The sequence below is a fragment of the Mytilus galloprovincialis genome, chromosome 10 (genome assembly GCF_965363235.1).
Source record: "Mytilus galloprovincialis chromosome 10, xbMytGall1.hap1.1, whole genome shotgun sequence".
In the NCBI taxonomy this organism is placed as follows: Eukaryota; Metazoa; Mollusca; class Bivalvia; order Mytilida; family Mytilidae; genus Mytilus; species Mytilus galloprovincialis.
The window spans coordinates 50728846-50756434 of record NC_134847.1 but is presented as its reverse complement, the minus strand read 5'-3'; the positions used below and the strand labels follow the sequence as shown (position 1 = coordinate 50756434).

The window sequence follows — 27589 nt, the reverse complement described above, 5'->3', positions numbered from 1 at the left end:
AAAAAAGAAAACACGAAGATACCCAAAGATATAAAAAAAATCCCATAAATACCAGTAGCAGTCCATGGAACAAAAAATAAGGAATTTATACTTCACAACAATCTGAAATTGATGTATTTTGAAAAGTTGACTAAATACTGTTTGTCTGAAACATAACATCAAAAAGAAAAATGGACAATCAAAGGTAGGATTTACAACAGTACTAAAATATTTGTATTAGTTTTGAATTGGTGTTGTCTAAATACATCCTTTTGATGAAGTGAAGAAATATACACATGATTTAAAATAATGACACAAGGTTTTGTCTTTTTATGTTCTTCTCCAATGTAATACTGATCAAATATATATACGAAAGAGATGGAAATTTATCGTAAAGGACATATTTGTGCACATCAAATACCTGCGCCACTGTTGATCTTGTTTCGAAATAAAATGAATAATTTTTATTTTGTGCAAGTAATAATCTAAACATAGTGCAATAGTTTGTTCTTTAATAAATCATTGAAAGTTTTTTTTACTTTTGAAAAAATAAAGCATGGCATACAGTTCATATATAAGTATACAAAGCATCAAAAATAGTTTTTGTCATAATCTTAATGTTTAATCAGTTCTGGTATAACAACATTTCCAGAGTGATACAACAATGTGTCTGAGGGTTGTGCTAAATGTTGAATAAATGGCGGCGCTGGTAAATTATTCTCAATGCTATATACGGCACATTTTTTAAAAGGACATGGTGATTCTCTCCATGCATATCTTATAGCCACCACGTAAGAACTAGCACATCCTTCATAAGATATCGATACAGTCTGTTTATCATGGTCTGTGACGGGAGCTGATACCCATGTAGAATCCTCTGTGCTGCAATCAAATGTCTTAATCTCAGAGCAGCATACCTGCAAAATATGCACAGTATAATAAAAGATGCGAGGTTTATGTCAGCAAGACATACAAAAAACCCACAGCTACAATTTGCCAACCATGCACAAAAGCAATAAACAATATTTCGAGCACTTTATCTCTTACTTGGTCTATACAATTTGTGAAAAAGTTTTAATCAACAACGAACTCTCAAAATATCGACATATTTTATCATACCGCATACCAATTCATTTCAATTCAGTAAATGATAACTGCAACATTAACAAGCAACAAAAAAAACCAAGCCTACCCTTTGAATTGAGAAAGAATATTGTAAATTGCTACAGAGTATAACAAGAATGTGTCCTCAGTACACGAATGCCCCACTCGCACTACCATTTTCTATGTTCAGTGGACCGTGAAATTGGGGTAAAATCTCTAATTTGGCATTAAAATTAGAAAGATCATATCATAGGGAACATGTGTACCAAGTTTGAAGTTGATTGGACTTCAACTTCATCAATGAAGTTGATTGGACTTCAACTTCATCAAAAACTACCTCCACCAAAAACTTTAACCTGAAGCGGGACAGACGGACGAACGAACGGACGCACAGACCAGAAAACATAATGCCCCTCTACTATCGTAGGTGGGGCATAAAAATAAGTCCTTTAGTCACCGTTTTTTGTTGTTGTACTGAAACAATAATTATGAATTTGTCAATGTATGACAAGTTGTTCCAAAATGAGCAGTAGGTCCTTTTATTCTGTTTGACCAATTGAGAAGGAGCCTTTAATTTATATTGAATAAACTTTATTAAGGATTAATTTCCCAACAATTAACGAAGGGACGTTCTTTGAAGTATAATATTTCGGGTCAAGATTTACAAAACTTGTTCTGGTTTACATTTAATTCCTTCTCGACTAATTTAAATATATACTCCTACTGTGTTTTTCTTTCTCACCTATATAGTTTTATTTGTATATAGCAATAAAAGTCGCGGGTAACACACACAGACCACATTGTTATATATATCTTGTACACAGTTTACATATTTCAATAAAATTATTACCTCAAATCCGTCTGCAGATCTTACATCTATTTCAGCACTATCATCATCATAGGTAATCAAGTAAGTTTTACTCTGTATGTCCATAAAATATTTTGTCGGAAATGGACCTTGGTACTTCCCAGCATTTATACCATATGCTACTGAGAGACCAGATAATAGCAGACGGTCAGCTACATCTTGTTTATCTCTTGGATGAATACTACAAATTAACCAAAAATAAAATATGTTCTTTTAACCTATTTTGTTTTCTACAACATCATTTGAAAAGTATCACACACGCTTTTTGTGCCTTTTAAAGGTGAAAATATTTCATTATGGTTGATAGCATCCACGTTAATTTTGTCAGTTGTATGGAATTGCCATTTTGAATTTACTCTAAATTGGACTCGGTGTTTTGTTTTACTTTTTTGTTTTTTGGATAGTGATCATTGTTGAGAAATCTACGATTGAGATTTTAACATTATAGTTTATACTGACTTCTTCAGCTGTGGTCGTTCGTAAGTTTATAGCATATAATTTGTACATCACTTCCTAATAATTGCCGTTACAAAATTAGAAAACTTAAAAAAAAAAGATTATCAAAGTATATTGTTATATATCTTTGATAACTGATAAAAAATTTCTTATTCAAATGCAACAGTAAAATGTTCTGAAAAATGAAGATTTTTATTACAAATATCGAAAACCACTATATTTTTTCATCAATCAACGTTCAACCTATGATCACCCTAACTTTTTGGTTGGGTTCGTGTTGCTTAGTCTTTAGTTTGCTATGTTGTATCTTCTATACTAATATGTGTCTGCTGCGGGTTGTCTTTTTCTTTTTTAGCCATGGCATTGTCAGTTTATTTTCGATTATGAGTTTGGCTGTCCCTCTGGTATCTTTCGCCCCTCTCACATATAACAATCCCATAATATTCTCTTGCTACAGTACACCCATTTACCCGCCATAAGGTGAACTAAAATCTGGGAGATCCATAGCGGTGGCCATAAATACATTATTCATTTTTGCATTAGGAACGTAACCATAGTCTACGGTCTGGTGCCATCTGAGGTCAGGAAATCCCGTTGTTATTGATGAATCATTTTTCCATGGACCAAGCTGTCCAAATAAAAACGTAAGTTTTCGAAATTAATAGAGTTCAGGAAAAAAGTGAAATTAAATTTTAAACATATGCATGTAAAGATTACTGAATAAGATCGTCAAGATTACTGAATAAGATAGTAAAATGTTCAAGAAGAAGAAAGCACAATTTTTTTTGGGGTGGTTCGATTGATCACTTTTCCCACATGGTTATGCTATATGAAGATATAGTTATGAAAAGGAAATATTAGGATTTGATTTGATTTCTGGTGTTTTTTACGTCACTTTTAAGCACCGCATGTAAGCTATTTCGTGGCGGCCAGTTTTTATCGGTGGAGGAAGCCGGAGTGCCCGGAGGAAACCACCGACCTTCGATAGGATACTGACAATCCTAGTCAATTAAGATTGGAGTCGAGTGCACCCGCACGAGCGGGGATCGAACTCACAGCCTAAGTGTTGACTGGCTAGTGATTACAGTAGTAACTACTTAGACCACTCGGCCACTGAGGACCCGAAATATTAGGATATGCACCAATAAGATTGAAACTCAAATAACTGTAGGTAAAATAATATTTCGTCTTGAACTAATTCCCCAATTTTAACACAGTGCAGAGGATTTATCTGGAAAATTCATGGAAACTACTTTTAGTAATAAGAGAGCCGTGGTGTAGTGGTTAGTGCATCGGACTACTAACACAAAGGTTCCTGGTTCGATTCCCGTCTGACATTTGCGAGTATGGTCTCTAGGAAACGATGATAGTCCGTCGGAAGGGGACGATAAATGGCTGACCCGTGTTAAGAGAGAGCCATATCTCTTGCACGTTAAAGACACCCTTGTAGATTTCGAAAAAGAGCAGGCTAATGCCGCTACAAGGCAGCACTCGCACCCGCAAAGTGGAAAGGGATTAATATAAGTTGCAAAACTTGTTTCCCAATCCACTATAAATAAATATATTTAAACTAAGTATTTTATTGACAAATCATCACAATTGTGCAAATAATCGTATAACTGTCTAACATGTGCTAAATAACGAAATCAGTATAATAGCATTTTTTTTTATCAAATAGTTCGTTTCTATGCGTGTTGACGTTTGTTTTTGTTGCACTTCGGTGTTCCTGTTGTTCCTTTGTTTTCGACAAGTGTGATTGATTTTTTTCCCCACGGTTTTGGTTCGTAACCCGGATTTGTTTTCCATTAACCGATTTATGACGCTTGAACACCGGTATACTAGTGTTGCCTTTATTTAGGAAAACGGAGCATTATAATTTGAGCTGCTTGAATATTTTTCTGTATGCAAAAAAAAAACAACAGCAGTAATTATACATCGCTTTGTTTAACATTTAAATTTTTTAATAATATGTCTTTTTCTTCATACTTCATTATAGAAAAAAATCTCTCTAATTATGAGGGGCGTAAAGGGGGTATCTGCACGGAAGAACGCGAAATATAATTGCCATTTCACGGTGAACGAACAATTAAAAACGTCTTGCACATCTATCTTTTTACCAATTTTACGAAACACGATGAATAATGAAGCCTTTTCACGGCTGCACGTGAAATAAAAATGGCAAAACACGTTGCACGAAAATAACCTTTTACCACCCTCAATTATGAATCTCGATGGCCTTAATTGTAAATGCAGAAGACATCAACATCGTTCAAGACAGAAAAAATATATACTTTCCAAAAAAAAACTTCCATCGAAAATTAATTTGACAAGAGTGTCGTTAGGACGTTGTTTTATCTTTTATCCAATTGTCAACAAAGGTGTAAACGGAAGAAATCTGAATTAATGTACGATTAATTTGATTATTTTTGCATATCACATCTTGAAAACAAAGCAGCCAACAATATGGTGGTGGTAAGAAACAATACGTCTACTCTGCTTAAAAAATTGCCTGCCCCCTTAATTTATCTCTGAAATCTCACTGCTTTTCGAACTCATGCGGTTTCATTAAGTTATATTTGTTTATTAGATAGATTTGTCTCTTTATAACCAGTTTACAAAATTTAATCATCGGTAAACCACTGTCGTCTTGATCAGTTACCGAGACAAATTCTTCCTGTAATATTATGGATTAAGGAAAATGACGAACAGGTAAAAGAAGAAAAAAACTCGTATTTTACACTAACCTGTACAAATCCAAACGGAAATTGCTCGTCTGTCTGCATTTCAGAATTAACATGAAAAGTTTCCCGCCAAGATGAAATCATTGCTGGAAACGTACAGTTATATGTGTTAGGATTAGCTGGGAAAATCGCATTTGCCTCACCTAACAAAATAAAAGTATTATTAAGTTATTTCGGGACTGATATTTTGTTTCACTCCAAAAGAAATCACGATATTTTCAAGCATGACACATTTACTATTCCTAATGTACAGTGTAAATATATGGCCTTGTGTTTAAGGTAATAAAAACGCTAATTGGTATTAAATAAACTTATCATCATTATATACCAGGATTAAAATTTTGTATTAACACCAAGTTGGAGAGCATTGAGGACTAAAATTTCGCAAAGTTTTACCAAATACAGCGAACGTTATCTATTCCTGAGGTAGAAAAACCTTAGTATTTCAAAAATTCATTTGTCATAAGCCGGGATGTATTCTTCTGACGTTTCAGTCTCGTTGAAATCTCGTTCTGGAATTAATTCCAAAACATGGGAAACAAGTGGAAAATGTCAGAGAAAAAAAAGTGGAATTGTGGATTTGTTATTTTTTTTATGAAATAGGTAAAAGTTGATGAAAAATGGGAAAAAAATCAAAATTGGGTATTTTCAAAGGGCCGTAGCAAAAAATGAAGTCCACCACCATATGATTTTTTTTTCACTCATTATTTTTTACAGTCTTATCAACCTAAAAATCAGGTTAAGAAAAAAAGTTTAATTCTAGATATTTTTGGCTTTTCAGAGGTGTACATCCTTAAGGTGTGAAACCATTTATTTTTGGTTCAAATAAAAAAAATAACAGGAGAAGCATTTACCACAGGAATCCATAAAGCCATTATTAAAACTGATACATGATAATTTCAAACCTGTATATTTGAGTTTTCTAAAATGAAAGTAGAAAATTCAAATTACAGTCACTGAACGCCTGTCATTTCATATAGTCCGAGGTCCCGAGTTTGAAAATATTTAAATCCCGACATCCCGAAATTCGAAAAAAAATTCCCGGATGCCGTAGGTACCCTGTAATACACCAACAGACCAAAATGCATTGAATTATAAGCTATTTTCTTTACGAATAACCGATATAAGATATATCATACCTTGATACCATAATGCACCGTATATGGTCATGTTTGTTAGTGGGAACATCATAGCGTTCCATAAAAGTGACGGCGCAGTAGGCACCCTGTAATAAATATATGACGATCATTGCCATAAGCCTGTCAGTTTGCTGAATAAACAATTTTCCTGTCATGAATTGGCATATGCAAGTGGACATGCACAAGTTTTAATAACAATGAAAAATTTAAATTGATAAACTTGTCACAGTGTAGGTACTATCCTCTACGCTATCCGGAAGTCGCGATTTTCGAAGCGAGAACTTTTTGGATCACATTTTAAATTTGATGGGTATACTGAATTAAACGGTATGTTGATCATCTGTACATTGCTTAATGATTAATTCAGCCGACATCGATATTCTCAAATGGTTAAGAATTAAATTCAGCACATTCATTATTCGTATCTTTGCCTTAATCAAGAGATTTTCAAGTGCATCACTAAGGAAAATCAGTCTGTGAACCTAAAATCAATCTTTTACCCTCTTAGTGTATAAATTAACGCAAAAGCCAGACTTAATTAACTAAATGAAGTATATTTCAAGTGGTGGTAACAGTTTCAACCAGATCTTTGAAGCCAGAAATAAGAAAATTACATTTGTTTGAATTTCTCACTGTACGATCGGTCTCGTTGTATATTTTGAAACTGTATGATCAGTCTTTATTTCACTGTATTCTAGTGGTGATTTCAAAGTCATTTACGATACATTAGAAGGTGGCATTTTTCTAAATAACACAAATATATTTCAATAAATTCACATCCTGAAAACTTATGAAACATGTTTTAGCTTGATAGGGTGTACTCGACTTACTACATTAAGTATAAGGATGTTTAAATGTTGCTAAAATAAGAGGAAGATTTGTTGTATATATAAGTTTCAAAATTGTTCTCCGTTATACTTTTAAAAATTGTACAAACACACAGATTTAACTTTTATATAAAAGTGCATATATTTAAAAACATTCGAGGCCGTACTGTAGCCTATAATTGACCACAGTTCCTTCCCTTTGTTTTGGATTTAGAGCTGTCTCGTTGACACTCAATTGTTCACCACTCTGTAAAGCGGGGTTTATAGTGATAATGAAGTCCGTCTGTCCGTTCGTCCGTTGGACCGGCACAATACGTTTCGCCGGTTTTGTAAGAGCATCTCCTCATAAACCACTTAATATACATTGGGGGTTCCAGCCATTTTTAAATGGAGAGGGGGTCCAATCCAATCGCTATAAGTAGACTGATAAAATCCTTTTCATTTTAAATTCATTCATTTTTGATACAGGTAATGATTTCTGTAAACTTACCCAAATTATATCACATGAATTATCCCCCCTACGCAAAGCTTTTATCTATTTTTCTTTTGTAATTTTAAAAGAGACAAGCTTGATTTATGTTATCATCAATTGGTCAACGGCGGACGGTGTAAATAGTCTTTAAAAATGTAATAGCTAAACAGATAACTACAACGATACACTATTACAAATTATTTCATATCGGTTAAGAATAAGCTTCTCTTATTGGATAAAAAGGGGCCACATGACATTCATTATTCTTCAGTAATAAATTCAATCGGTCATTAACAGAACAAAACGGACCAGAAAACCGGTCGTTAACGAACTTTTACATGATAATGACCGGTGGGACGTGGTTTCTGTCTGATAATGACCGTTGGGGCGTGGTTTCTCTGTTAATGACCGGTGGGTCGTGATTTCTCTGTTTAGAGAGATGTACCTTGAATAAATTTTCTCCTGTTTTTATTATTATATTTAAGTTGTTGAATTGTTTATTATATATTTTCGTTAATTATAAAATTAAAGAGAACTTGATTAAGTATTTATATACTGAAAAATTGTACTAAAATGAATGGCAGTATTATTACGACTGATCTTCACTCCTTGCCATAGAAATCGTACAACTACTCGAGTTTGCTTTAGACATTTTGAATTTATGAGAATTTTCTAAAACATGGTTTCTCAATGAAAAAAACATAATAGTTCTTGAAAAACTGGTCATTATCGTGATACATGGACTGCCCGTAGGACAGTGGTATTGACTGCGACAGCGATAATGATCTCGCCTTCGGCTTAGTGATTATCACTATCTTAGTCAATACGACTGTCCTATATCACAATTATGACCAGTTTTTCAAGAACTATTATAAAAGTCCACAAGCGAATCATGTATTGCTTTTTAGGCATTTGATTTTATATAAGACTGACGGAACAAAAATACAATTATTTTGCCGTCTACAAAAATCATCAGATATATATTTGTATTGTGCGATGAAAGAAACTACACGTTATAGTTCTCTGAACAGTTCATAATATCACATGGACACGTATACCTTCAAATTGCCGTTTTTTTTCTTCAAATCACGACTGGTCATACAGTCAAAAAATCTGAAATCGCTTCTAGAATACAGTCATTTCTAGACTGATCGTACAATAATTTATTTTGGGATTCTATAAGGAAAACATAATTTTTTATGGGAAATACGAATATTCTTCTTAAATACGAAAAGAATATAGAAACAATGTATATTTAAATGTAAACTGCAGCAAATATTTGCAATAAAAGATTATTTGCTTTGTACTACGAGAGCGAAATTGTCCATCGATTTCACTTTTTTCTATCATGTTGGTGTGATGCATACGTATATTTTATATTCTAATGCATGTTTTTGTTACAGTTACTCATATTTATGATGCTATACATACCTTGAAGATGTTCAAAGCACTTTATAGATATAGGAGTAAACAAATGATGAGAAAAGTCACCGTAGGCAAATGGAAATGGAAATCATGGTTTTGAAAATCGCGATTTCCAGATAGCGTACAGAATACACTACAAACCATTAAAAGTCTGAAATGGCCTATATCTGTACTCGACTGTACTGTTTTTTACTCGACCAGTCTGAACTCGTCTGAGATTTACTTGATAATACTCGACTGTAGTCTGAACCATACTTAACAGTCTGAATGTGTTCTAGACCAGTACTTACCCGTTTTATACGAGTCTGAACTGTACTCGACCTAGTCTGAACCGTACTCGACCTAGTCTGAACCGTACTCGACCTAGTCTGAACCATACTCGACCTAGTCTGAACCATACTTGACCAAGTCTTAACCAAACTAGACCTATTCTTTGTATCTATTAACTGAATTTTATCAATTTAGGATTTTTTTTAATAAAAATGAAATTTGAACAACAACTTGAAATTAAAAATGTATTCAATACAGTTCTTAAATTAAAATTTCACAATAATCAATCATAATATAACTTCAACTCAATATCAATCAACACTTACATAATAATATATATCAAATTTTGTTGGCTGTTGTTATATATGTCAGTTAAAAAGAAATTTATTTTAACAGTTAAAAAATAGAGGGTTTTTGGTCTAGTATGGTTCAGACTGGTCAAGTATTGTTCAGACCTTTGATTAAGTATGGTTTAGACTGGAAAAATAGGTCGAGTACATGTCAAGAATGAGTTAAGACTGTTTCAGACTGGTCGAGTAATAGTTCAGACTATTTTCAACGGCAAAGATAATGGTCAAGTACAATTCAGTACAGTCAAGTATGGTTCAGACTAGGGTCGAGTAATGTCAAGTAAAAGTCAGACCAATTCAGACTGGTCGAGTAAAAATCAGTACAGTCGAGTACAGATATAGGCCATTTCAGACTTTAACGGTTTGTAGTGATAGTATCTACACTGTGCTTGTTCTATGTTGTAACGTTATACTACTGTTTCAGGTTAGAGTGAAGGGTGTCCCCTATTAAAAAGTAAAAACCCGATGCATTTATTTGCACCTGTCCTAAGTCAGGAACCTGATGATCAGTGGTTTTAGCTTGTTCTCATTTTTTTTTTACCGTTGACTTTCCTGTTTGAATTGTTTCACACTAGTCATGTTTGGTGTCCGTTATAGGTTGATGCTCAGTTTGAGCCAAATCTCTGTGTTGAAGACTGTACTTCGACCTACAATGGTTTACTTTTTACATATTGGGACTTGGATGGAGAGTTGTCTCATTGGTACGTACCATATATTCCAAGAATATATAATCGTGTTTCAATTAATTTGAGGTGTAAAAAAAAAGCGGCAGATTATATGAATTTTGTGATATATTAGCCTGAAATAAGATCTTTTAGATGATGCTATTTCGCTAAATCGTGTATAATCTTTCCACCAAAAGGAGTGCATGTTTTTGTAATTAACTTTACAGAGTGTGGGCGGTTATATTTTGAAATTTCAAAGGTTTCAGTGATACTTTTTTTTCTGAGAAGGAAAGCTGTATCCTGTGAGGTCCATAAACATGTTGCTTGATACATTTTAGTTTATAAAGGCGTACTATTTATTGATGGCTTTTGCTTATATCAATTTCTTCATTAACTAATATCAACATTAAACATCGAACGATAGAAACTGACCTTGTCGTAAAACGTCTTCAACGAAGAGTCATAAATGTATTTCTTTGCTTTTCAAAATTAATATTTAAGATACATTTTTTGTTTTTCTATTTAAGAAACGTTAAAGTATTACATTATGAATTAGAATCCCTGCTTATCTTTGGACAAGAACCCCCCCAAACGGATACACATGGTTTACTGCTGAATGTTTCTTTTTATGTACTGTTCCTTTTCTACATAGATGATATGAAACTGTATCGGAAATGAGATATATTGTGAAATGGCAATTACTTATCATAAGATTAAAGATTGCACACGCTAAACTGTCTCGCCTGTTACTTAATTAAATTCATGTTGAAAGTCTGCACTACGAAAGTTTTACTGCAGGTATCACAGAAACACATTGAACTCGTACTGCGTGATACGTGTGTTAACCCTCGATTCTTCATTCTAGTACCTATATATCAAACTTCAATTCTATATCAGGGCCAATGCAAAAGAAGATGGGTAATACATTTAAAAATGTGGGTTCTGAAGTGTCCTAAAGTGATCTTTGGTTGTACTAAAATACACGTGCTTTTGCTAGTAATCCATAGATTAATAAAAAGTGTTAACAAATCTGAAGTGAAGCAAAAACATTTTAAAACTATAGCTTCAGCCTTGCAGCTTAATATAAGGTACTCAAAAACTATTTTCAACTTACCATAATACATTATTTTCACTATTTTCGTTATCAAATGTTGGAATATTACATTTCTTGAGGGCTGTTGTATCGGACCAAGTTTCTATAGGTGTACCTCCCCATGCTGACGTTACTAGCCCTATTGGATATTTCAACTTGTTGTAAAGTCGTTTCCCGTACAAAAAGCATACAGCTGAAAAGAAGCCATCGCCTCCAACCGTTTCTTAAAAAAATAAAAAGATACAAGTTTTGTTTGAATAGGCATATTCATTTAAAAACAAACTTTGGGAAAATAGTAACATTGGTCCGTATGCATGAAGCTATTTTAAGTTCAGATTTGTTCCGAAAAGACTGATTTTTCTACATGTCCTACAAAAGTTAAGTATTGCGATTGGATATCTTAGCGGTTTTATGATATCAGCCCTGAACCTTAAGATATAATGTGTAAGATGATATAATTAGTTGCAAAGCTCAATTGATATTAAAATGTTAACGTTATAAATACGAAGATGAACATCCACTTTGTTGAAATTCCGATAAACTAAACAAGGAATGTGATGTTTGTGTCCTCAGCATAAAGTTTTGAATTTCAGAACAAACATTGTTATTTCGAAATATTAGCGGTTTAGCATTAATTTAGTGATTCGTCTACCTCAGTCGTTACAAAATGGCATGGTTAGTATGCAACTAATATACACTACCTTTGTTTGGTAAAGACCAAGTTTCCATCACACTTCTTAGATCAGACAATGGTACCGAAGAAAATTCCATGCCAACTGTAAAAATTCTGATGTCCGGATAATTAACAGCATCCGCAATCTCTTCAGTGGCATTAAATAACTAAAAGGTTATTAAAAAATCATTCAATAGGTAACGTTTTCTGTTTAACTTAAATTATTCATCATATGACATGTATTCTAGAGCAAAATTTATATACTAAAGAGTGCAAGATATCAAATCACAAAAAAAAAAAAAAAAAAAAGTTTTAAAAACCGTTCCCTTTTCCGAAAGGTGGACTAATTATCGGGTTTGTAATAACATGAGCAACACAACAGATACCACATGAGAAGCAGGATCTGTTATCCTTCCGACGCAACTTAGATCATCCCTAGTTTAGTTAGGGTTCGTGTTGTTCAGGCTTTAATTTTCTATGTTGGGTTTATGTACTATTGTCTGTCTGTCTGTTGGTCTTCTCTTTTTTTTTTTGCGGTCATGTTGTCAGTTTATTTTCGACTTATGAAGTTGAATGTCCCTTTGGTATCTGTCGCCTCTCATTTAAAGGTTTAAGTTATTTCAACATTTACTTGTGTTTCGAAGAAAGGTATATCACTTACTCTTTTGAAAGTAATTTTATAAGTATATGATCTAGTTCGGCGCTTCTATGCAAAGTAAGGAGACGTGGTATAAGTGAAAAGGGCTTGACATCACACAAAAGTAATAGTAACTGCTATTATGAAATACGAAGTGTCATTCAAGCTTAAATATTATATACTAAAGTAACTTTGTTCTATGAATGAATAAGTGCAGGATAAATTTGTTTAAGCGGGACAGACGGAAGAAAAACGAACGGACAGACGAACGGACGCACAGACCAGAAAACATAATGCCCATAAATGGGGCATAAAAATAGATATGAGATTATCGAATAAATTCTAAAAATTAAAAAAAAAGCGATACTGAGTGCGTCCACAAAAGTATGCACTTTTCGCCATGCGTAGTCAAAATGTCAAAATCACATAACGTAGTATTTTTTTAGTTTTCTATGTTGTGTCATATATGTACTATTGTTTGTCTGTTTGTCTTTTTTATTTTAAGCCATGGCGTTGTCAGTTTATTTTCGATTTATGAGTTTGACTGTCCCTCTGGTATCTTTCGTCCCTCTTTTAAAACATATCAGTTTTACGACTATACGTACATGTCTCATGATAAACACCATGTTGCTTTGACCAGAACAGATCCATACATCACCAAATAAGACGTCACTTAACATGATCGTTCCTGATGAGGACATCGCTGTTATTGTATGTGGTTTTGTGTCTGTAACGGCTGCAAGCTTTACTTTCCAAGTATTCCCTTTATCTACCTTAACGCTTATTGGTGTTTCTCCACTGAGAGACACAGTGACGTCACTTCCCGGTGATGGACCATATCCCCATATAATCGCTTGTTTTGGTCCTCGTTGCAGAACCATGTGATCTCCATAATACGACGCAAAGGTGAAATTGCCCACAGATGGTGCTTAAAAATAATAATGAAAATTATATTTTGCGAAAAAGTACTATCATCTAAATGAGGTAAAAAAAAAAGAAAAGGTAATTTGAATTTAAACAAAAAAGTTATAATGAGAAAGTATATCAACTACATGAAATTGGTTACGGATTATGGTAAACAAGTAATGAAACCCTGCTATTACATCAAGGAATAACTTTTACTTAAGTCACAGCTTTAAAAGTACAACTGAAAAAACATGCATCTGTGTGCTTGATATTGAAAGATTCCTCCTCCAACGCATTTTGAATTTTTCAGACATACGTTTTTGTCAGCCATCTATTGGAGAGTAAATAACAAAGTAAAGATATTTAAACAACACTGAGTAAAATTGAGAATGGAAATGTGGAATATGTCAGAGACAACAACCCGACCAAAGATCAGACTACAGCCGAAGGCCACCAATGAGTAAAATGACTCACAAAGAGAAAGTAACCTGAGGATGGGGATATTGTCAATGGGATCAAGATGGAAATTCCAATTGATAAGATTTTAATTATACACTGGTCTGTCGAATATTAGTTTGTTCGTGAATTAAAGGACCTACTCGCCTTATATTGAACCTGTCTTTTTTAGTATTCGTATTGTCACATGATACATATAAAAAAAAAAGATGTGGTAGGATTGCAAAATCAAACAACTGTCCACAAGAGACCACAATGACACAGAAATTAACAACTATAGGTCACCGTACGGCCTTCAACAATGAAAGAAGCTCATACCGCATAGTCGGATATAAAAGGCCCCGAAATGACAATGAAAAACAATTCAAACGAGAAATCTAACGGCCTTATGTATGTACAAATAATGAACGAAAAACAAATATGTAACAGTTACACATAAACAAACGACAACCACTGAATAACAGGCTTCTGACTTGGGACAGGCACATACATACATAATGTGGCGGGGTTAAACATGTTAGCGGGATCCCAACCCTCCCCTAACCTGGGACAGTTGTATAACAGTACAACATAAGAGCGAACCATAAAAATTAGTTGAAAAAGGCTTAACTCATCAGATGGACAAACATACAAGTCGACGTGGCCGGGTACTTGTACATCCCAACAACAAAAAGACACTAGGAACAGATCTGAGAGTACTCGCAGTTATCTGACAGCTACTTCATTAAAGTAAATATGATAAGCCATTTCTCGGCTTTCAAAATCTTTCTTTTATAAGCCGTCCTGATTTTCTTACTGCAAATACTATTCCTTATTTAATATATAATTGTTTTTATATTTTGCTATTTTATTTTTAATTTTGAGAAGTAGCAAATCAGGAAAATGTATGTTTGTATATTTTATTGCAGTGTACTTGTTTTTAAGGGGAATGGCTAACTTTCTGGTAGTAAGACATGTTAAGGCCAGAATGGCAAATGGGTAGGCAATTGCCAAACGCAAGTGGACCTCGTTATTTTTATATTATAGACATTTTAGCATTGTTACCTACAAATTGGCATCACGGTTCCAAACTTTTAAAATAGTACACAATATTAGCAACTGCCATATAGTCTCAATTGAAGAATTTGTTATTCATCATTTTATTTTATATGTGCAAGAACTTAAATTGGAAAAGATATTTTGCTACACAATGTATACATTTTACAAAGACGTTGATTTGTGTAAATTATGTTTAGGGGTAAAGTTCTTGCTCGTATACATCTTTTACATTAGCTCACCGGGGCCCAAAGGGCCACATGTGAGCTTATGCCATCACTTGGTGTCCGTCGTCCGTCAGTCGTCTGTCGTCGTCGTCGTAAACTATTTCAAACATCTTTTTCTCTGAAACTACTGGGCCAAATACCTTCAAACTTTAACTAAATGTTCCATATGGATCGAGTTTGTAAATCGTATCCGAAGTTTTGATTCTTCGACAAACATGGCCGTCATGGCTAAAAATAGAACATACGGGTCAAATCCAGTTTTTGGCTTATATCTCAAACACTGAAGCTATAAGAGTAAATCGGACATGGGGTAAAATTGTTTAACTGGTCAAGATCTGTCAGCCCTCATTGTTAGGTTGCTGCCACTACTGAATTGGTAGTTTTAACGAAATTTTGCAGTTTGTTTTGTTATTATTTTGAATATCATTATAGATAGATATAAACTGTAAACAGCAATAATGTTCAGGAAAGTAAGATTTGCAACAAAAGTTAATATGACAAAAATTGTCAATTGACCCCTTAAGAAGTTGTTGCCCTTTAAGACAATTTTACACAATTTGTTCATCAAGTTTGCTAACATTAAAAATCTTCCCCTCTGAAATACAGGTGACCGATTCAAGCTCTTGAGAACCTCTTGTTTATATGCATATATTGATTTCTATTTTCAATTCAAATTCCAAGTTTAATTGAAAGTCGATATTCAATAAACTACACACACTGGTAAAAATGGATAATAAAGGGACAATAAATATTTGGAAACAATAAACGATTTAAACAGTGTTACTGAGTGGACTATATCAAGTGAAATTTGTATGTTTGTTAATTTTCCATTTCCGCATTTATGCGTCTTGAGGGAGTTATTATGTGCTCGTTCTTTATCAGTCTTAAAAAAGATGTTTGCTTAAAAACTCGGGTTCGAGTTGAACTTACCTGGCCGAATACAGCATTCCACGCAGGTGAAAAGTAAAGCAAAAATTGAAGATCTTCGTACAATCATCATTTTTGTACTGAACATAAATATGACCTTGTATTGATAAAATAACTAAAAATAGGTAAACACAGGTCAATTTAAACATCACGTGTTACATGATCAAGTAAAGTATTAGTATAAATAATACTTGCTTCCGTTTGTAGTTTCAGACGATGTTTAGTTGTATGATATGATATAGAGCGAAGCGCAGAGTTTTGTTTTTTTTCATTCGTAAAAATTAATGCATCAGATGCAGGTGTAGATATATCAACCAGGCACAATTAAAAGAAATCATGATATTCTGAGCAGTCAGGCGAATTTGTTATTGCAACAAATGGTATTAAGGGAACGACCATTTAATTGGCAGGGGGAAAAGGGGGGGGGGGGGAGGGGGGGGGGGGGTTGTATGTTATACCTTCTTTAAAAAAAAAACTGATCCCCAGTTTGACGAAAAAAACATTCTGGTCAAGTAGATGACAAAAAAATAGAGATTCTTTCTATACCTTATTGAATACAGTGTCAAATAAAAAAATAATTTGATTGTTAACATCGGAAAACTAAATAAATTTGCGAAAAAAGTAATTGCATGTAATGGGTGATGCAGCATTTATACGTTACATTTAATTGCAATTTAGTGCATATAACTTAAGCAAGAAGTTGGTAATTTCAGTAACTGCGTTTTCAAAAAGATGGACATTTTGTATTGGAACCTGCCTGACAGTAGAAACTGTCAACCACATAAAAGCTTTATAAAGACTTATGTTCATTTTGACAAGTAATGGTGGTGGTAACACTGTGATGTTAATTTGAAAATATAAAGTATCTTGAACAGTACTGTATCATTTGACAAATAAAACTGAAAATGCATATAATAACACTGAAAGGATTTACTGTATCTATATGTACGTCCCTCAATACAGTAAGCGATTCCAGCAGTTCTTACATAGATCTGTGTATGCATTTTTTAACATAACTTTTGTTTGATATGTTAAAACTACTTTGTTTATAGTTTGAATTACAATATATATATATATATATACTCCATCGCGGTCTTCCATCCCATTCAGCTCTCAATAGTTCTTCATACCTCATATTTGTTTTATTTACCTATATATTTTTCTAATTATATTTAGATTTTTAAACAAGACTAACATGGTGCTAACGCTCCTGACTTGGAGCCGGCGCAAAAATGCGGCGGAATAAACATGTTTTGAGATATCTCAAAACCGTCATATACCTCTAGCCCTAAATGTAAATTAAACAAACCCACAGTAATACGCATAGTAAAACTCAGTTAAAAAAAGTCCGAGTTCAATGTCAAAATAGGTAACAGAAGAAACTAAACAAACTGACATTGATACATACATTACCAAAGAACTACCTATAGCAGTTACTAACATGACAGCTCCAGACCTCAATTAAACTGATTGAAAGATTATGTCTTCATCATATGAAAATTAAGCACATCCCCCCCCCCACGTTTGGAGTTAAGTATAAAATCGTTATAAAATATATGACTGTAGTTCTTTTTGCACCAGGGATAAAATGAAAAAAAAAATTGATTCTTTAATGATATTCAAAATCTGTGTAAAGTAACATGTTGATAAATATAAGAAAGAAGATGTGGTATGATTGCCAATGAGACAACTCTCCAAAAGAGACCAAATAAAGCTTGAATAATCACTATGTATGTGTTTTGATACGAAATGTTGTTTTCTAATACCATTTTGCTATTTTGATTTTAACCTTTGAAAATTTCGTTGGAATTTCCACAAAATGAATACACTTTGCAACGCATCAATTAAGATATACATGTAGTCAGTTGTGGCTTTTGTTGTTGGTGTTTAACCTCCATAGTTGTATCATTGGTTTTCTTGCTTTCGAACGGAGTGAAGTTAGTTATATGTATTCATTTTTTGTAGTTATTATGTTTTCAGTAAGATAGACAACAAATTGACCCAGTTTTGTTGACAAGAATTCCACCCTAGCCACTTTCATTTGAGTACTTATATTCCATTAAGATGTTGTGATATAAAATATGTTTTCTTCTTGAAATTGTCTTTAATTCGGTATAATAGAAAAATCGTTATTATTTAATCACAGTTGATTTTTTTACACTTCACTGATTACAAGTGAACTGAATTTATCTATGAGTATCATACATTTGTTACCTTGCATACGTACAATGACATATAAAGGATCAACACAGTTAGCACCCATTATATCATCGCGTTAAATGTGTTTTTATAAGGATATACAAATATGAGTAATTTTATAAATAACTTAACAATAAAAAAGAAATTAAATATTAAGCACATGAAATATAACTGAAAACAATGTAGAGTTTATTCTTCATAACAAATATAATTGCTAAGCATAAAATGTTAGAATACCGCCACTCAATGTAATTTAAAATGCAATAAAATGAATAATTATTTACTTAATATATTGTTAGGGGCGGATCTGGGATTTTAGATTAGGGGGTGCAAACTTTTATATTCGCCGAGCGGAGCGAGGAGAAAATTTTTTGAGGTAACATTATTGAAATATTGTTCTAAAGGGGTGGAATATAGGTATTTTAGACTATTGTGAGATTAAATAAGCGAGAAATTACAGTTTAAAGAAGAAACCACCCAAATCCACCCTGACAACAATCTACAATCACTAGTGACTGACTGACAGATTGACGGACAGAGGTGAAACAATATGTTTCTGTTATGATGACAAGGTCTCCTACAAATTAGAAAAATCTACAACAATCTCCTAACACCCCTTACTTATGTACTAAGAGATTCAAATTTCATATATATTTGTTTATAAAGCTGCAGCCCAAAAAACAGAAGCTGAAGATCATTTTATTTTGATTCTGTGTCAATATGCAAACCAATCTACAATCAAGACATACATCAGCACTTGTAAAATGATCATAGAGCAATATCAGGTAATACATATCTCAACCAATCCTTGAAAGACATGATGCTGGTAGTTGTGACAAAAAGAAATACAGAAACATAACAAAAATAAATAACCCTTTTTTGCAGATCGTCAATGTGTCTATAAAAGCCAATTTTACATGGTTTCAATAATGTGAAATGAATCCAGTTCACTTAAGAATGACTTTAACACTCCTTAACACCAGCCCCAACAAACTTGGTTAAGACGATGGAAATGTGAAGAGTTGACAGATAGACGGGCGGACCGACGGAAGCAAAGTGAGACGAGACAGATCACAACAGCTCACCTGACCAATAATTGTATTAGATTTTGCAAATGGAAATTTCTACTTTCCGCCGTGATTTTTAATTGTCCTTTTCATAATATTTGTTTTTACTTGATTTTCGGTGGTCGTGCCAGACTTTATATACATGTGTTCGCCACAAACCACTAAAATCAGAATGAGATGCATTTGCGAAGTTGTGTTTATTTTCTGGGGTTCCCATGGATGTAATACTGTACATAATTCGGCAAAAATTTTAGGTTGCAAGTAAGAAATATATAAAGACACAGAGATACAAATTATAAACTAACCTTTCACTTGAAACAGTATTTCTATCTTTCATTAAGAACATTAAGAAAGCATCTCATCTGGACTGTTTTCTTGACCGTGCCATAATGGAATTGTGAAAGGGAGTAAGGGCTAGGGATGTTTTGGAACTTCGATTATCAAAGAAATTGATTATAAAAACCGCAAATACAATGTCACAATTGTTTGTACTTAAACTGCTAAATACCTATTTATTTTTTCATCAAACACACCTCCGCGTTTGACACCTTCCTTTGGAAGTATATAATATTTATAGAACTTAAATAAATCGTGGGTCAGTTGATTAGTAATTACGTTGATTATGTTATACTGACTGTTTTATATACTTTGAATGTTAAAAAAGATTGAATGGTCTCTTCTAATACTCAAATAAGTTGAAGACAACCCATGCTTTGCAAACTTTAGGGGGAGGGGGGGGCGCACGCCCGCCACGCCCCCGCCTAAATCCGCCCCTGATTGTACTCATAACTAATTTAGGTAAACTGAAGGTATGGATACCTAACCGTCCCAGGCAATGGTAACCGTGGACAGAGACGATTTTGACCTGGTGGACTGTGTGTGAACCAATGTACTGCTACAGCCATTTGAAACGTCTTGTATAACAGCAGGTTAATCCGTGTAAGTTGTACAGAGTTTTTACTGGGACGGTAAGTGAATGTGAGTAAGAGTGTGAGAGTATCAGTATCAGTATCAGTGAGAGTGAGTGAGTAGCAGTGAGAGAGTAGGTGAGAGAATGGGACAGTAGGTGAGAGAGTAGGTGAGAGAGTAGGTTAGAGAGTGGATAAGTAGGTGATAGAGTGGGTGAGTAGGTGAAAGAGTAGGTGAGAGAGTGTTATACCCAAAATAGTGGGGGCATAAAAAAGATATCACAATAAAAAATTATCTTCACTTACGAGAGGCTCTTAATTAGTTTTTCATCGATATGATTATTATAGGTTAAATTTTAGATGAAGGTTTTTGAACTAATTTAAAATTATCATACATTCAGTTTTATTTTGCCAGTTTTTACTAGACTAATGCAAGTTTTCTCAGTGCTCCAATTCTGTATTAAGTGCTTATTTATTAGCATTTGTTTGTTCAAAGTCAATTGTTTATATTTTATTAGCATAATAATTTGCAACACATACATTATAACTCTTGTTGGTTGGTTTCTTTATGTACAGTCGAAATATTACATGCATGTTTAGATTAAATATCAAGATATAAATAGTTTATTTTGTTCAGTTAAACTCTTTGTTTACAAAGTAATTTATTCTTTTGCACTAATAAATTGCAGTGCTGACTTTGTATTTTAATAATGTATCAAGGATGCATGGTATTGCAGGTACATGTTTGGCTTCATGCAAAAGTGGTTTCTGGCCTTTTAGAGAAGTACTGTTTCATTTTAATTTCAAAACAAAGGGACGGTATCTTTAATAATATCAATTGGATTTATATTTAAATAACATGTGATTGCCAAACGTTTCTACAAATTTAGAGAGATCTAACTTTAAAAGATATACACAATTCAACAAAGATTGATGAGAAATCGTGAAAGCAGGTTGCATTTAGTGTACGACGTGTTAACGACACACAGATGGTTAGACAACGGCATAAAACACAGTCGTATAAAAAAGATAAAGCTGAAATCTTGAATCGTTTATCGGTTAATTTTTTAAGTTTGTCTGATGTTTGGTTGATGTTTGGTTGAGAGTTCAAAAGTACTACTTTTAACGAAATTGCGAGGTAAAGTAATTGCAGAAAACCTTAAAAAAAAAAGAGAATTCTTTAATTAATTGACTTAATACACTGACCTATGGAACGCCATAGCTGTCTTATGTGTCTTTTTATTGCTTTTTTATTATAAGATGGTGGTTTTCTATTATAAGATGGTGCTGTTTTATTATAAGATGGTGGTTTTCTATTATAAGATGGTGGTTTTCTATTATAAGATGGTGTTTTCTATTATAAGATGGTGGTTTTCTATTATACGAAGGTGCTTTTCTATTATAAGATGGTGCTTTTTTATTATAAGATGGTGGTTTTCTATTATAAGATGGTGGTTTTCTATTATAAGATGGTGGTTTTCTATTATAAGATGGTGGTTTTCTATTATACGAAGGTGCTTTTCTATTATAAGATGGTGCTTTTCTATTATAAGATGGTGCTTTTCTATTATAAGGTGCTTTATTATTATAAGATGCTTTTTTATTATAAGATGGTGCTTTTCTATTATACGATGGTGGTTCCCGTGATTAACCGGAAGTGTGGAGTTTATTTGAAAAAAGGGACGGACCAATTGCTATTAATGAAATATGAAAAAAAATCAAGAAAATCAATTAAGTCTTTAAAAGTTTTTAGGGATTATTATATTTAAAATAAAGAAAATAATTAAACATAAATGATTTATATTAGTGAATTCATCAATATACCGGAATTGTACCACCAACCTTTATATATAAAAAATAAAGATAAAACAGGAAATGGGAATAATTCGATATAAAACATCAAACAGCACCAACACCACCAATCAAGCCATCAAAATAGAGACATACAGCGACAACACAAAAAGGAAAATGTACAGAAGGAAGAGAGAATTCCCGACTTGATACAGGCACTCTGGCAAAACTTGGCAGAGTGGTGGGGTTGAACAATGTTTATGTGTACACTAACCTTGCCCCTCAATCTACTCGACTTCCTATCAAGATTCGAAAGACGCACAGCAAAAAGACTTGCACAATTCAATGGCCAACTCAGCGTCCTTATAAGTTAGAAAAATTGGTTATAATGTTTTTTACTTTTCTACATTGGCTAGAGGTATAGAGGGAGGGTTGAGATCTCACAAACATGTTTAACCCCGCCGCATTTTTGCTCCTGTCCCAAGTCAGGAGCATCTGGCCTTTGTTAGTCTTGTTTTATTTCATTTTAGTTTCTTGTGTACAATTTGGAAATTAGTATGGCGTTCATTATCACTGAACTAGTATATATTTGTTTAGGGGCCAGCTGAAGGACGCCTTCGGGTGCGGGAATTTCTCGCTACATTGAAGATCTGTTGGTGACCTTCTGCTGTTGATTTTTTCTATTGTCGGGTTGTTGTCTCTTTGACATATTCCCCATTTCCATTCTCAATTTTATAATAAATACTAAATAGTTAGAGGATCTACAGATCTGTACGTTGTTCGTGTACGACCTCTACACAAAATGATACAGTTATATAAAACCAGTATACCACTTTAAAGCTTAAAGTTGTTGAAAGTCATGGGGTTTTATAAGATTAAGTATATAAGGAAGTTATGCAGCTATCCATTTACGTTCAAGATATGAAGGCAATTTAGTAAATTACAAACAAGTTTTAATAACCAGTTTAGTTATTTCTTTCAATGACTTCCAAACATTCAAGATAATAATATATTCCAAAGTTAGTATTGCTTCTTATCAATTGTTGAGTTAAATCCAGCCTGCATTGATCACTTATCATGTGTGCAAGGGGTCCAAATATTGGTCTCTCGCCCTCTTCTACATCATTTTGATCCACATAGCCTTCAATTCCATAGTCTTGCAAATTTGCTTCTCCTTCGGTAATTCATACGGCATTTTGAAGTTGACCTGAAGTCCACAAGCTCAATGGAGATGAGTTAACAGTGCGTAGTCTATGACCAGCCCATGCCTCTGCCCAAAATTGCAGCTTCCTGTTTATTTCGTCCATGAAAACAAAGTGGAAAGAAGCTAAGTTTGTCAGTTTTAGTGGGTCTAGATAAACTTCATCTTCCATGAAATAAAATAAGTTGTAAAAGTAACTAAGCACACCTTCATACACATCTCTCCATAGTCTTTCAATTCGTTGATTATGAGTGCTTTTTCCCGTTACCATACTGTTTGGGCCTTTTTGAATCAACATGTAGTTTGCCACAGAAACATTTTTCAATCCTTTGTCAGACCTAACTTTATTGGGTATCCCATACTTTGCAGCACCGGAGAAGAAACAATCCAAAACTGTTCTTGATGTGTTGTTGTCGGTACATTTTAAAAATGTTACCAATCGACCAAACCCGTCAATGCCACCTACAATTACAAATCTCCACCGGACAAGTTTATGGTTTGTATCTATGTGCCAGAGGTGATTTGGACCCATTACATTGTAAACACGCCTATGAAGCCTACCCGTACGTCTCGCCTGTACACCGGCGGTATCTAATCGATGCATGCACTCCCTCAGTCTCCATCTCTGTACTCTTATGCCTTTTAATAGAAGCATCTGTTGCAATAGTGTTTCGCCACACAATGGAAACTCGTTTATTTTTTGTCCAAGTGTCAAGTCTAAATCACTGTCATCAATTTGTGTAAAATTCATTTTGCTTAATCCGAACAGTGACATTCTTCGGTAAATGGTGCTTTCAGACACGGACAACAATTTAGAAATGTCGGATATTTTAAATCCATTTTCCAAAACACTTTTTAGAACAGACTTTGGAATAACAAATTTCGGAGGGCCGCATTCAGAGTTTATTTTATTAGGGGCGGACGTTCCATATTTTACACATTCAGTTCTTAACTTCATCATATCTGCCCTACTAGATACATCTAATATTTCCATTTCATGTGTCGAAAGCCTACATACAATGTCTGGAGTGATTTTCTCTCTCTCAAAGTTTGGAAATGCTTGCAGCAAGTTTAATTTCTGTAAAACATTTAACATTTTAGTATTCACAGCCATGGCCGCCAAATTGGTTCGGTGAGATTCAAATACACGCCACGCTTCCGGTTAATCACGGGACCACCATCGTATAATAGAAAAGCACCATCGTATAATAAAAAAGCACCTTATAATAAAAAAGCACCTTATAGTAGAAAACCACCATCTTATAATAGAAAAGCACCATCTTATAATAGAAAACCACCTTCGTATAATAGAAAACCACCATCTTATAATAGAAAACCACCATCTTATAATAGAAAACCACCATCTTATAATGGAAAAGCACCTTTGTATTATAGAAAACCAACATCTTATAATAGAAAAGCACCATCTTATAATAGAAAAGCATCTTCGTATAATAGAAAACCACCATCTTATAATAGAAAAACACCATCTTATAATAGAAAACCACCATCTTATAATAAAAAAGCAATAAAAAAGACACATAAGACAGCTATGGCGTTCCATACTGACCCCTGTAAGAGGGTCGTAATGGGGTACCTTCATGACGAATAACTGAAAAATTCTTGCCAAATGACGTTAGCGGTAATTTTTGGTGTATGACATGGTAAAACAGCTTCACAGTAATTTTTTTACATTTGATTGTTTAAATCCTTGAGTTGTATGATAAAGTGTTTCTGTTAAAAACACCAATCCCTTTCACATAATGCCCAGCCCCAAGGGTCGACCGGGGAAAAGAATAATTGTCACTTAATATAGGTCTTCTTCCAACCAGGAATAAATCCTTACCAAAGTAGCGCGTACGATTGAATGTGTGGGATGTCCAAGTACCCAGACACGCCAGGTCAGAATGAGGACGTTAATTTGGATGCCTCGTGTAAAGAAGTGCAAACGCTCTTTGTACTGTACGTTACGAACCTTTTAAAGTCTGTAGATACATGTAGCCCTGTTGCAAAGAAAAATATTATCCCCGACAACCTCTATTACAGGACAAACCCTGTTCGTATTGTTACTTTGTGCTCGTTCTAAACGTACATGGACAACTTGCCACTGTACAGTAAGCAAACAACAATTAAACGAGCAATTAAGTCTAAAATTTCATTTTCACATACAGATATATAATAGTAATTCTGTATATGTTCTCTCATCGAACAGAAACGCTTTTGACTTGCATCAGCTTTGATAAGTTTTTACAACATATGTAAAATGCACATTTTTTATCAGCATTGGCTTTAACACCAATACGTTATCGCTTATTGCAATATGTCAAAATTTTGTAAGATCTTTGAAGTATGATATATTATACTCTTACATCGATACCTGTAGATATTAACTAGGACCAATAGATAATTTATTTCTTTAAGGTTTGCACAACTTTCTGTTTTCATGATGTGGGTAAAATAAATACAGGAAAATTTGACCATCCTCTTTGTGTTGTTCAGAAATAGAGAAAGGCAAGATTGTTGGTTCAAAAGTATTTTTAAGGTTGCAGAATTTAACTTTTTTTTTTAAGTACTGGGTTCCATATTGGGCCTTCCTTCCTAATTTAAAGCTCCACTTAATTTAACTAGCTTCAATACACAATATTTAAGTCTTTTTGTATTACTGTGGGAATGTGTCAAAGAGACAACAACCCGGGAGAAGAGCACAAAGCAGCCCGAGGACAACAATGGGTCTTCAACCCAGTGAGAAGGAGGGCTTCAGCTTGCCCTTTTAAAACCAAAATGTATCCTAGTTCAGTTAAAATGGTCGTGATACATGTAAAAGGTATCATTATAATGTAAGATTGCTCGATTTTCTCACAAATTATCCCACGATGCTGATCAATCAAGTGACATTCCGAAAGTAACAAGGTACAGCTATCCATGTAAATGTACTATAGATAAGCATTCTTTCAAGGGACAAAATAGGAAGTTGTTTATTAAATTCCGATTTTTTAAATGTTTATACAGATCCTTCAGTTATCGTGATAAAATTATTGATTAAATGTGGAGCTTGAGATAATTGTCAAAATAAATCATTTTTAACCTAGTTGACATGCCATTGAAACAGGCAAAATGATGTAGAACTTAAAGGCAAATGGTGGATTCACATGCAGTTATTACTAATAGATCCTAATAGCTAGACCTGGGAACAGTATATCTAACAACAGGCTAAACCTTAAAAAAAATACACATTTTATCAATTACATTTATAATTTAGGTATATAAAATGTTAAAATCGATTCTTACCTTTATGAATTCCAATCAAAACCAACAATGCAACATACATCCTGTCAATCAAATCAATTTCACGAAGACTACAAGTATTCTACCTTCGATTGTCACACCTTTTCTCATTTTCCGGTTTTTAACGAACAACGTACTCTAGGTTGAAACATGTCAAAAGTGTATCGCACACAGACATTTAAACAAACAAAATACCGTTATTTTAATTATTGAAATATGTATTGTATTTTAGTATCGCTGCATGGTTCAATGATAAATGCACAAAGTCATTCATCAATGACTCAATGATGACGATAAAATAAATGTACTTTCTTTTAGACGATAAAACATGGACTGATTCTGACGAATCACGATAATTTTTTCCCAAAAATGACAGTAACGATAATTATGCAAGACCTCTGACGAATCACGGTAAAATTTTAACAAATTTAACGCTAACGGTAGCTGAAAATGACTGTTTGACTTATCCCTTTTCACTATCCTCATTACCTGGTTCCTGTCTGACTTTCAATTCCAACAGTGGTCAACAGCCTAATGATCTCCGATCAGGACAGTCAACGGATAGTACGTCCACGACTGGCACGTTCAATAAAACATTATTTGATTTCTAACTTTTACAATAAAGAAATTAAATCATTTGATACTATAAATAAATTTGTCCTCGTTGTTATATATGTCGAGTTATCTCGCCTACAACAATCTTAGTATTTCGCATTTATATTATTTTTGTAAAAACAAGGATTTGTACAAAACAAATTATAGTTTCTATCATAAAAGAAATATAACTGATATATTATAGGATTAAACGCCTTTTTAACAGAATTTATTGGTGTATAAACTCGACCAATTCACTCAAAAACGAATAAAAATCTTTCGGACTTTTATGAT

General features: G+C 33.6%; 1 protein-coding gene across 1 annotated transcript; it reads right to left on the bottom strand.

Annotated features, from left to right (window-relative positions):
- Nucleotides 1-592: 592 nt before the first annotated feature.
- On the bottom strand, nucleotides 593-16392 carry LOC143047757 (sialate O-acetylesterase-like). Its single transcript, XM_076220996.1, has 9 exons — nucleotides 16254-16392; nucleotides 13305-13627; nucleotides 12091-12229; nucleotides 11411-11612; nucleotides 6288-6373; nucleotides 5152-5291; nucleotides 2878-3035; nucleotides 1934-2132; nucleotides 593-896 (listed from the first exon to the last, which is right to left on the bottom strand). Exons 1-9 carry the CDS (start codon nucleotides 16336-16338, stop codon nucleotides 594-596), a joined length of 1635 nt encoding a protein of 544 aa, XP_076077111.1. The 5' UTR covers nucleotides 16339-16392; the 3' UTR covers nucleotide 593.
- Between the last annotated feature and the right edge of the window lie 11197 nt (nucleotides 16393-27589).